Here is a 12,657-nt window from a genome sequence, read left to right on the forward strand (position 1 = left end):
CTAAAGGCCTCATTTTCAGAAGTGCTGAGCAACTGCAGCCTGCCCTCCCCCACCCTCCTGTCTACAACAGGAGCTGTGGGTGCTGAGCACCTCTGAAAATTGTTCCATTCCTCACCCAGAGATTAAGGAGCTGAGAGATAATACAGACAGCATTATTCAGAGCATGGGGCTCTGGCCTTTTGGAACAGAAGTATTTTTCCCGTCACAGTGTGTCCCACAGGCACCAACTCTTGCCTTCTGGGAGTAGGGGATGTTGGAATACATTTTACTGTGGCAATACCAAAACAATTTTAACCATAAATTGGGATGACGATGATGAAGAGAATGGTTGAGTGACTCAAGCTGGAGAAATCGCTCCCAGGATCAGTTCTGGAATGGAGTGACTCAGAAGTCTCCCAGTCAAGTGGCTGCAAAAGCCCACACAGAGGGTGGGATTTTCAGATGTGCTCAGTATTGACCTAACTCTGCTCCCATTGAAGGGTATGGCCATTGATGTCAATGGGAGCAGAGTTCGGCTAACGCTGAGTACTTCGGAAGTATAAAACATACCTGCTGTGTTCCCTAGAGACTACCGGGACACAGACACTGCTGGGAAAGCTCAATGAGCTCGGAGCTAGCCTCTGCTGAACACAAGGTTTATGTCTGGACAAACACATGAACTGAGCTACCCATTTGTCCTTTCTGAGGTGTAGAAAGGTTGGTAGTAAGTGTGGGGATTGTGGTCTTAACTCATGTGAAACAGACTTTTCAATTTACAAATGTCAGAGTCTAGAAATACTTAGCTGAGATTTCATTGCCAGCTTCAACTCTGCTCTTGAATCACTGAACCCTCCAGCCATACACCCTCCACTGTCCTAAAGAAGCCATCTCTCTCTCCTTCTCACACACATACAGTCTTACATACTGCAAGAACACTCTAGTTAAAGGTGGGAGACAAACCTTCTCTGTACAGGCAAAGGACCACAACATCTCTCATACAGTCTCCTGACTTCATCCAAGTGGAAGATCCTGCCTCTACCCCAGTCACAGTGGGTATGTCTACACTGCAATAAAAGACCTGGGTGGCACAATCAAGGCTGGCCCAGGTCAGCTGGCTCAGAATCATGGGGCTTAAGCTATAAAATTGCAGTTTAGATGTTTGGGCTCAGGCTAGAGCCTGGGCTCTGAGACCCTGCAAGAGGAGAGATCTCAGAGCCTGAGCTCCAGCCCAGGCCCAAACATCTACATCACTATTTTTAGCCTTGCAGCATAAGCTCCACGAGCCTGAGTCAGCTGACCCAGACGCTGAGACTTTATGTCACAAGTTTTTTTTAATCACAGTGTAGACATGCGTAGTTTGCCCCGAGTCCCCATGCTCAACTCTAGGCCAGAGATCAACTTTGCCCACACTTACCTGCAACATATGGAACAGACAACTAAACCTTTACCCTACTCACCCTCACAAGTTGGGCCTAAGACCACCCTACACCCAATAAGGGCCAGGCGGGAACAGCATGCAGGCTGTACTATTTTACAACCAGACCATATTATTGTAATCCATCTAAACAGACAAATTCAGTTTCTTTCCTATAGTAGCTAGGTTGGCTGGGTGGGAGGCACACATTTACTACCATTTGTAAGGGGAGGAAGAGCTAGATGTTGGGTCAGCACTGGAATTTTCACTGTGTCTTTCCAGACTGACATTTAGGTTTATTTGAATCACAATGTTCTAATCTCCTAACTTCCAAATTGTTTTGTTTAAATAACTCCGAAGCTCTAAGAAAGTTCACAGGTTCATCTCCTCACCTCAGAGTTATTTACCTGGAAATAGCTAAGGAGAGGTATCTTTACTTATGTCAAATACTAAGGAGGTGGAAGGAATCTGAAAGCTCTTTTGGGAAAGCAGTGGTTTCCCTGTTCATTGGGGTTACTAGCTACTAAATGTCAAAGAGGATCCTCTTGAGTAATGCTCCTTATTTAGAGAGGGTTTTGGGCTCCCGAGCGGCCAACCTGCACCTTGCACCAGCTCTACATTCTCATACAGTTTTCACAAAAAAGCTTTCAAGCAGTTAGTTTTACTTTATTGATAACTGAAGGAAGTGACTGTCTCTATTTATTGCTACTGTCAGTGTCATTTCTCTGGACTCACCTTAAGGCATCCTGGGTGTATTATTTCATTACAAATGGAACATTCCATTAGCATGAGATTAAACTTGCCCTCCTCCTCTTCCACAGTGTCCTCCTTCCCAGCTTCTCCGCACACTAGACACACAGCGGTGTGAGGCAGCACTGGCTGTTTGCACAGATGAGAGAGAGAGATTAGGGCATAGGTAACATAATGGAGCAGACTATCAAAACATTTAATTTTACATTTGACTAATCTCAGAGCAGTTTGTGGTATGGGGTCCTTGATTCTATAAAGTACTGAGAGCCACCAACTCTAACTAATGAATGTAAGAAGCACTGAACGTCAATGGCAGGATGAGTGCTCCAGAGCAACAAATAGTGAATGATATACATTAGGGATGATCCTGGCCCGCTGTAATACCACTAAAGTCAATGGACAACCCGAGGGATGAATCCTGCCCACTTAACTACATCAGCACATATGCCTTGGTCTTGGTCTTAGAAATTTACAGTAAACAGATACAGAACCCTGCTTTTGAGTTAGTTTACGGTAACAGAGTGACATAGAAGAAAGAAGAGAAATTAGAACATCAAAAACACTGGTCTATTATACCTCATAACCTCCCTTGGCAGGTAGGCAGCAACGCTATTTTAGAGAAAGAGCAGAGGAAGGTTATGGGAATCAACCAAGGTCACAAAGCAAGTCCACAGCAAAACCAGGAACAGAACCCAAATCTCTCAACTCCCAGATCTAACCATGATTAATATCTATATCATAGTATCACCTACAGGCCACTATCAGGATTAGGATACCATTTTGTAGGCACTGTATAAGAACACAGGAGGTAAAGGGGTGAATTTCTAGCAATGGAGATATTCTTCCTTCCAGGCCAGATCTCAGTTAAGATGCTGCAATTCTCCACCTACTTTAGTTATTTCTCTTATCTTGGTATCAAAGTGCCAGAATGTCAGTCTAATTAGGAAACTGTCTTTGCACTAAAACACATACAAGCGTAACGCTGACCACCTTGGATGTCATCAGCAAGGAACAAACCTGGGACCTCTTGAGTTAAATGCATGAGCCTTTACTGCATGAGCTAAAAGACACCTCTCTCTTAGTCCAGGCTGTAGCAGACTCCATCTCTACAGCTGAGGAGGACAGAGTGCCACACCGAGCAGGTGGGAGTTACACAAGTACTTGGTTTGCTGCAATATGGTACAAGTCTTGTGACAAGGAGAGGAACAAAGACATTCAAAAGAAGCTGGTTATAATTATGTATCCATCCATTATATATCACTACTTATGTATTAACCACTCAAGAGCTGAGAACTGGCTTTCATGGCAAAGGATTTATTTTAGAAGTATATACAAATCCCAACAAACCATCATTGGATAACTACATTGACTGAAATCTGCAGATAGTCTGAAATCTCAGGCAGGATAAAATAAAATGAGTGACACTGAAGATACTACTGTTCAGCCTGCCCAATACATCAACTGTTAATATCTAAACTTTGGTAACCCTTCTAAACCTTACCATGTCAATAAATACTTAACTCTTATGCAGCACACTTCATCTTTAGAGAACTTTTCTAAAACATTAACTAACTAATCCTCAGACACACTGTGAGATTATCTCCAGTCTGCAGTTGGGGAAAACTGACAGAAGTTAAGTTCAAAGCCACAGAAGTTCTGCCTACTAGAAATTTTTTGTATTGCAAGCAGCTGCCATGCTTGTAACACACTATGTCTATGCACAAAAGTGTTTGCAAAAGCACAGACATTGTCAGCATTATTGTAATTGTTCTTGCTTGGGGCAAGGGTCTCCAGTTCTATATCCTGCCGCAGGTCACCCCACACCACTGAAATGCCCATGTTGACAAACTGCTAGTATTGCAGCTAAACCATTACAATTGGTCCTCCCAGCACAATGCCCCTGCATCACCTTGAAGAACCACTCTGTGCAACACACAACATCTCACATACTCATCTCCTCTCTTGTTCTGAGCTACTGCAGCTTCAGTCATTTCATGCAGATTAGTTTCCTGTTTTATGAAGTGCAGTACAGGTTCTCTTAAGGCTTGTAATGTTACCAAATACCTATGTTCTTTATACAATTGATATTTTTAAACTGGAAAGCAAAAATCTATTGAACAGCACTAGAACAAACTGTGGATTATTACTTCCACAAAGCCTCGCCTTGAGGACCTGTGCTGGAAACTGTGGGATATGTACCCACAATGTACTGCTATTGCAACAACCGAAGGACACACTGACCAAGTTTATATAAGGCAGGATGGCTAGTGGGAACACGAGGCACGGTTACAAACTACAATGGTTCAAAATGAACCATTTTAAACTGTAACCAGACAATTCTACAGGCCTTCTTTGCAAGGGAGAAGTGGAAATAAGATTCCCACTGGTACTAGCACCAATGGGCATCCTGACTCCCAATCATGTGATCAGACTATAGCTCTCTGACATAAAGTTGCTGAAATAGAACTGATCTAGGAAAAAATATTTTCCCATAGAATATAGGGAAAGATGCCCAGAACAGAATCCAGTTCCATGAAGGTCTGTGATCATTCTGGACACACACCTGAACTGGTCAGAGAGAGGGAAAATGGTTTTAGCATTGTTTTCCCCCCAAAGCAGGAGTGGCCCTGCTTTGTTTAGGACTACTCAGAAGAAATGGAGCATCCCTCAAGCAACTACTGGCTGACAGAACAGTGCAACTTTGCTAACCGTCTCCTTCACAGGGATCAGGACTATACACCATGATTGAAACTGGTTGCTGATAGCAGTTTCCCTGACCGATTGAGACCGTGAAGCCATGTTATAAACCTCCGGTAGACCCTCAACAAGAAGAGGGAGCAAGATTTGACTAGCATGACTAAAAAATTTCTCCATCCAAACTGGTCAATAAATTCATGTCACAGCTCAGTTAATAATCATTGAAAGTACTCGGATGAAAAGCACGCTAGAGCTGCAAAAGTACTTTACAGAGAGGGAGGTATTCCCTCCAATTTACAGATCAGGAAACTGAGGCACTGAGAGGCTAAGAACCTTGGTCAAGGTCATGGAGCAAGTCTGATGGAGCCAGGAACATACCCAGAAGAAGTGAATCCACGTCCCCTGTTCTAAAAGGGATGAATGGCCTAGCACAGGACTGGGAGCCAGAGGGCCAGATTTTCAGAACAGCTCAGCACCCAGCAGCTCCTATGGAGAACAGTGGGAGCTGCTGAGTGCTGAACACTCTTGAAAATCAGGCCCAGGAGATCTGGGTTCTATGCAGGGCTCTTCTACTCACTTGCTGTGTGACCCTGGACAAAGCACAATTTCTCTCTGCCTCAGTTTCCTCAAATAAAAAATAAAGTTAATAAATGTACGTAACTCATAGGTGTGCTGGGAGACTAAACTAAGATCAGACGGAAGCCACTACAGAAGTATTACCACCACCAGCAGACAATGTGCTTCTCCTTCAAAAAAAAAAAAAAAAAAGCAAATAGTAATAATACCCAGCACAGTTTGATCCCAGCACAGATAAGGCCTTTGAATCCATCAGGGGAAACTCTCAAACTTACAAATACAGCTAACCACAACTAAAATGGGACAGAAAAGCTGGAGTTTCCTCCCTTCAGAGAGTGGATGTACCACTGGAACACCACAGCAACTCAGTGTGAAAGGAACAGCTGAGAAGGTGGCAAATACAAATCCGGATCTGGTTTAGTCTGAGATCCAGGTTCCAACAGTGTCAACATTGTGGGAGATTTTAGCTCAAGATTTCCACCTTCTTTAGTTGAGGTGGTACGGTTGGTTGGATTCTGACAAGATCCAAAGCAGAAGACAGCCCCCCGCCCCCATCCTTTGTTTTGAATCGGACTTGAATTTTCCACCATCCTGAAATTCAAAGAGGTTCATATTCAAGATGCAAGTTTTGGCACATTTTTAATATCCTCTCTTCATGCTGACCCCCACACCAAACCTACTGAGAATCCAAAATTACATTTTTAAATAAGGTTGGAGAGAAGGGGGAGGAAAGAGGTCTGAGAAGCATCTCTCAAATGGGATCCAGGCTTGCTTTGCCGACTGCTTTTAAAATAGGAGAGATGAACTTTGAGGATTGAGTTCTATAGCCCATGTCTAGTCACCAGGGACAGTAGGATCTCTGAAAGATGGGTAGGTACACTCTGACACAAGCCACCAGAACAAGGCTTGTCAAGGTGTCTCAAGAGAGCCATAGCTACAACTGGACACTTACTGCGATGCACTGCCTCATAATGCAGGACTGCTTCATCCTTCCAGGCCCACCAAACTTCTTCATGTCTTTGCAGAAGTGACACTCGCCGCACTCTGTACGTAGACAAGCCTCGCACTTGCGGCATCGCGTTCTTCTCCGGCGCGCTCCTGCAGTCGTCCGATTAGCAGCTAGCTTCACTGCAGAGGCAGTGCCCAGTTTCCCTTTGGGTCGTCCAACTGTTCTGTTCTGGAAATGCCAGAGACACAGGATGAATATCTCATTATATTTATTGCTTAAGACACAGAATCTCCTTTTACTTGGGGGGGGGGGGATTTTTATTGATGCCAACGTCTCCTGTCTATGTATATTTCTAATGCACATCTCATCTTTATAGCTAGAATATACTTAGCACATACACACTGTCGCTTTTAGAGTCACCAACCCTCTCGACATCCTTTGAGATAGTACCACATTTTATACAAATGGGGAAACTGAAGCAGAGAGATTAAGATCACTATCCTGCAATGAGCTCTGCACAGATGGAGCCCCACTGAACTCAATACAAGCGTACTCATACGCAGCTCATCGCAGTACTGGGGCCCAAGTGATTTACTCAAGGCTACAGAGGGAATCTGTGTCAGAGCTGAGCAGTTCCTAGGTCCCAGGCTGATGTTTCGATAATGCTATTGGTCCTATTTTCCTCCATCTGAAAAGGAGGTATCCAGGGAGGAGGTGAAAGTAAATTTAGGGGCTAGGTGGTACACTGTAAACTTTGAAATCATGGTAGGGAAGAGGAATTTGAATTCACATAAGTGATAAAGTAGGATATGAGCCCTAGGCACCATAGAATACTTTCCAGCAATCCCTCTTCCAACACCACCAAACAGGTATTCAAAAATGAAACACTAGAATTCTACATTACGGGCAATAAACTTTCTCACCAGAGATGCCTGGAAAGGCTGTACAAAGCACATTTTTTCCATGTTTCCAGAAGCTTGAGAAGTACTGAGAAATTTTTAACTTAAAAGATTCTTTGTGAAATTGCAACATATTCACTTATCCACTACTGGGCATCTGGATCAAGAAATCCAGCCATATGCTTCCACATTCAAGGGAAAGTGACAGAGGCCAAATTCTCTTCTTGATTTAAAAGATCTGCACTAGTGACTTCTACAGGATCATAAAGGTTAACTGAGCAAGATATGGCCCCATATCTAACCACTCTCCCCAATTCCTTCTTGCATTACTGATCATGTTCTAGCTCTCTCAAAAAAATGCTGCAAACTCCATTTACTTTATTACTTTTGAGATTTGCCTACCTTATGCATTTCTCAGCATGTCGAAAGAGAGCAGAATAGTTTCACTTTCTCTTCCCGCTGTACAAGTGCAAGTCTAACTTTGGGTAGCTAGTACTGCAGGGGAAGGTTTGGTAAAAAACACAAACCAAAATCTGAAAAAATCCCACCCCAAAACTATCCACTGGAATTAAAAAAAGGAAGGCTAACAGAAACATTTTAATTTGGTTTTGTAAACTTTCCCCATTCTTTCTTAAAACACACACACACCACAATTAAAACCACACAGAGCCATATTTAATCTCCCTATATGATTTGACCTAACAAGCTCTGTATCTAATTTCTATAGTTACCTGTGATAGGCTGCCATTATTTTAACACACATTTTCTCCTTTCACCTGCGAGAAACCCATGTCCCAGGGGTTCTGCTGGGAGAAGGGAGGGAACTGGGCATCTATTAACTTATTTTTCCATTCAAACAGACACATCATCATAACTGAGGAGGGAGAAAACACCAAGTAGATCACACACTTATATTAAGCAAACTGTAAAAGGTTCATGTTTTGCTCCTGAAAAATACATGGCATGGAACAAAAGCAAAGCAGCAAACAATGTGTGCGACTTGCATTGAGAAGAGGCATCATCCCACCAGAAAATGAACCAAAAGCAGGTATTTTAAAAACCATTTCAGACATTCTAAAGACTGAATACTTGCTTTCCAGAAGTGTTTATATGAACTGCAGAGATAAAGTCAGCTCTGGCAGGGATGGGTTAGTAGTACCCAAATAAGGGATGAGTTCCTTACCCCAACAGAGGCATATTCTCCCTATACTCACCTCAATCTTCCCTTTAGTTTTGACACTATGGTCTAGCACTTCCTTTAAGCAAAAACCCAATCCTCCCACAGGTAATGTGCAAAATCCGGAGCACAAAGCAGGGCCTTAAAGAGTGAGCGTACCATGTAATAAAATACATATAAATAACCAACAAGGTTCATATTTGTCATCACTGACCAGAAAAAGCCTACTTTCTTCCCACCAAGCCTGACTATGACCAGCTAATCTTTTTTAAAAGGCATTAAATACCATCTACATTAGTGTTAATTAAAACATGTTAAGTTGTATTTAAAAACTATTTTTCTAGGCTAAACGTACTCACTGTAGCAAAGCGAGGAAGAGGACCCAGGCTCCCTGACTTCCAGGCCTGTGCCCCAACCACTGGCAGCTAGCTGGGGCACAACATCTAACAAATGGGATTTAACATGGTCAGAAACTGCAGCTAACAAAGCAGGAGGGGTGAGAGGACAGAGACTGAATCTGAAGCCAGACAGAATCACACAACCTGGATTTCCTTATAAATCCCTAATACTCAGAAGAAAAATAAAGAGATGCAAACCTTTGATCTTTCAGACTACAATACACAATAGCACCAGCCTGCCCAGTTGACTATTCGCATTTCCTTATTTGTACTGATTGACCAAAACCAATCCATAGTCTAAACAAATGATAGCCTGGTTAGTGAGGCTAGAGTGGCCTTGTATACAGTTTCTTGGGGCTGTAACTTGGTAGTTTAAATACACCACTAGTATGAAATCTAGCCTGTGGATTGCTTTCCTAGAAAGGGGCTCAGATTCAAACTGAAGGAGGACACTCCTACATGATTTGGGGCTTTTTGTGTTTTATTTAGTGTGTGGCAAAAAGCCAGACATTAAATTCCAGCCTGATATTAGCCAAGAGACTCAGACCTTCCATCTTCAAATAAGCAGTAGGCAGCAAGCTCAGTCTTGGATTGGCTTTAGGATATAAGGGGTCCCTCATCTCCCACCTCAGAGCCCCCATCCTTCCCTGACAAGATAATATTCGCACCCTGTGCCCATTGATTTTCCAGTCCCCAAAAGTCAGCTCTGGCTCAGTCCCAGGGCTGTGAAGGAAGGAATCAGAAATTAGACTGAAAAGATCTCTTTCAGCTCATGAAGTCCATCCCAAGGGGGCCAGTCCAAATCTATCCCAATGACTACCTCAAGCAATTCTGTTACTTACCCTCCAACTTCCAAGGGTCTTCAAAGGAAGCTGTGCCCATGCCTCTTCTGCCAGAGTGAGGGGCCACTGACCCATTGGGCTGTTGTAGGGGAAGGAGCAGAGGATCCTGGAGGAGTGACCATTCCTTCCCCAATCCCTCACAATTAAACATTTTGATAAAGGAATATACCCTGTCCCAGCTTACCCCCGAAAGGCCTTGCAGATTTCCTTAACATCAATGCTCTACTGGTCTTGTGTTGAGGTCCAAAGCCTATGAACTTGCCATGACCTCAAGAGAACAGTCTGTCCCTCCCAAACCTTGTGAGATTGGAGGGTCATGGATCCCGGACTCCAGCCCGAGCCTGAATGTCTAGACTGCAATTAAACAGCCCCTTAGCCTGAGCCCCACAGCCTGAGTCAAGTGGCACAGGCATCCGTGGGTGTCTAATTGCAGTGTAGACATACCCTGATACACACATGTGGTTTGGGTATCTGAGGCACATTTGGGCTATAAACACTCTAACACTTATCTGTGAATTGCAAAGTCCGTCCCTTACAAAAACTAAATTTAGTTTCATCTTCCTATCACTGTGACATAAGTAGTAAATATCCCCATCGTGCAGACAGGAAAACTGGGGCAGCACTGAGGGTATGTCTACACTGCAAAAAAAACAAACAAAAAAAACACCCAACCACCACCAAGGCAGCAAATCTCAGAGCCTGGGCCTACAGGCACGAATTACAGTGCTAAAAATACCAGTGTAGACATTCCTGCTCAGCTGGAACACAGGCTCTGAAACCCAGCGAAGGAGGTGGCTCTGTATGCCTGGCTCTGAGGCTCACTGCTGTGGGGTTGTTGTTTTTTTTCCAGTGTAGATATACCCTGAGAGATTAGTAACCCGATTTTTAAAAGTGCTGAGCACACACAAACCTCACTGAAGTCAATGAGAGCTGCAAGTGCTCAGTGCCTCTTAAAAATCAGGTCATCAGTGATTTAAACCAAGTTATCCTAGGTATGACATGTGCTTGATCATTTGGTGAGTTGGGAAACCTTTACTCATCAGCCTGGTTACGTATACCTTGGTGCAGTTTCAGCACATCGATCTTATAAGCACTAAGGACTGAAAAAGACTACTAGTTTGAACAGCAAGATGTGGTCTTACTATGAATGGAGACCCTGAATTTTAACTTTTGGGAGGGCAGTGGTGGTAGTGGGAGATGTTAGAGGAGGAGAACAAAAGGGAGAAAGCTTGTCAAGTTTATCAGACCCCCAGTTTTCCTACTTCCCCAAAAGTCAAAATGTTTCCCTGCTGTTTGCTGTAATGAAAAATTAGGTTAATTAGCAGCCCTACAACAAACCAGAACATGCTCTAGTGACTGACATGAAGAGAATGAAGAAACAAACAGAATTTAGGTTCATACTTTTAAGGCTTTCTAGATAGTCATTTAAAATGAAAAGCACCTAGCAGAAACAGTATTCAGAACTCATTAAGCCAGTGTCTAATGTATGTACACATATTTTAAACGTATGTGATTAGGGTTACGTAACTTGAAAAGTCAGCATCCTCCCAAAGCTCGTTCGGAGTCATTAATGGACTACGAGATCATGGCTGGAGAACCATTTTCCTAAGGCAGTGAAGATGCCAAAGAGATTGTTCCCATTCTGAGTAGGTTTTAGACCAGAGCTAAACTAAAGCACAGGCACTGTCAGGCCATGCCTGAAGCCCCAGCTTTGATCAGAATCTCAGCATTTTTACCAAAAAAGGTTCTAAACTTCATGGTCGCGAAGAGAGGCTAAAAAAATATGACCTGAGGTTAATCAATGCACTGAGACCAGCCTGACTCTGGAGAGGGCCTGACATAATAGTTCCAAGAGGTGTAAACTGCCCCAAGCATCGTAAGTGGGTGGACTTCCTCCCACTCCACCAAGCAGAGAACTCTGTGTGGGGGCCCTCATTGCTATCACTACTCCATCAGGGCTATGGTGGCATTATGTCAGCACAGGCACCCACATACAGCATCCTCTACTTGGGAGGGTGGGGTCCAAGGACAAGGTGTGCTGGTCTGGGGAAAAAGGAGGACCCAGCTTGCCCCTAAGAGGAGGGATATTGGTGCCCAGAAGACAGCTTTTGTGCGAGTGGCTTCTGCACTTATCACTCCAAGCAGGGATGTGCAAATCCCCTCCACACAACTCTGCCAATGCACCTCAACCCTGACTTGCAACACCTTCTACTATCATTCCAGTCTGATTTCCTTCCTGAAAGAGTCAGGATTGTTCCAAACTGTGTGGTGGTTTTGAGATTTACACAAGCAGGTAATGGGATGAGACCCAACTAATTCCACTTGTGATCCATGTGGAATTTGAATTTAATTACACAAAAACCTGTGCATGCATTGTACAAATCATTCATAGCAAAAACACTTTTCACATATCTACGGTCTGACATCTTCAAAGTGCTGTATAGACATTAACCAATTTTCACAGCCTTCTTGCACAGCTGGTACGTTACCCATCATTTTATAGATGGGCAAAACATTGAAGTCAAGTCATTTAACCAAGGCCACAACTGATGGCAGTGACTGAACTAGGACTAGAATTTACGAGTTCCTGGCTCCCAGTCCTGTGCTCATACTACTAGATCATGCTGCCTCTCAATAAGACAGGTTTTAAAGAACCTCAACATAGAGGAATTTTAAATACAAATATTTTTGTTATATCATCAGGTAAATAAGGAGCCAAGAAGTTAGCCAGAAGCAGCCACATCTTAATTCTGACCACAGCACATAGCAGCCATCAGCTCTTACAATGTTACTCGGTGCAACAGAAACCTACTGACTACCAAACAGAGTAGAGCAGACCTCTGACTCAGTTAATTCCTTATCATTTATTGAGTGTCAAGGTTTTAGTGGGAGCTTAAGTTCATTTAAAAAAAAAAAAACAAAAAAACCCCCACAAATGTAGTGCTGGTGAAAACTCTGGTAAAATTAACCTCCTTG

The 12,657-nt window shown here is 43.3% G+C and overlaps 2 protein-coding genes across 6 annotated transcripts in view; one reads left to right on the plus strand and one right to left on the minus strand.

Moving 5' to 3' along the window:
* The window catches only part of RNF34 (ring finger protein 34), a 64,738-nt gene that overhangs the window by 36,587 nt on the left and 15,494 nt on the right, over positions 1–12,657 (plus strand). For both annotated transcript variants that reach the window (XR_012155117.1, XR_012155118.1), the window contains exon 8: positions 8,125–8,312. The gene's annotated coding sequence lies outside the window, so the exon portion shown is untranslated. The remainder of the gene's footprint in view (positions 1–8,124; positions 8,313–12,657) is intronic.
* KDM2B (lysine demethylase 2B) overlaps positions 1–12,657 on the minus strand; it is a 176,010-nt gene that overhangs the window by 19,629 nt on the left and 143,724 nt on the right. For all 4 annotated transcript variants that reach the window (XM_073313300.1, XM_073313301.1, XM_073313303.1 and 1 more), the window contains 2 exons: positions 6,369–6,593; positions 2,129–2,272 (listed from right to left, as the gene is read on the minus strand). In XM_073313300.1, coding sequence (XP_073169401.1) covers positions 2,129–2,272; positions 6,369–6,593 — 369 coding nt within the window. The remainder of the gene's footprint in view (positions 1–2,128; positions 2,273–6,368; positions 6,594–12,657) is intronic.

This window comes from Lepidochelys kempii, chromosome 15, assembly GCF_965140265.1.
Source record: "Lepidochelys kempii isolate rLepKem1 chromosome 15, rLepKem1.hap2, whole genome shotgun sequence".
NCBI classification, from domain to species: Eukaryota; Metazoa; Chordata; order Testudines; family Cheloniidae; genus Lepidochelys; species Lepidochelys kempii.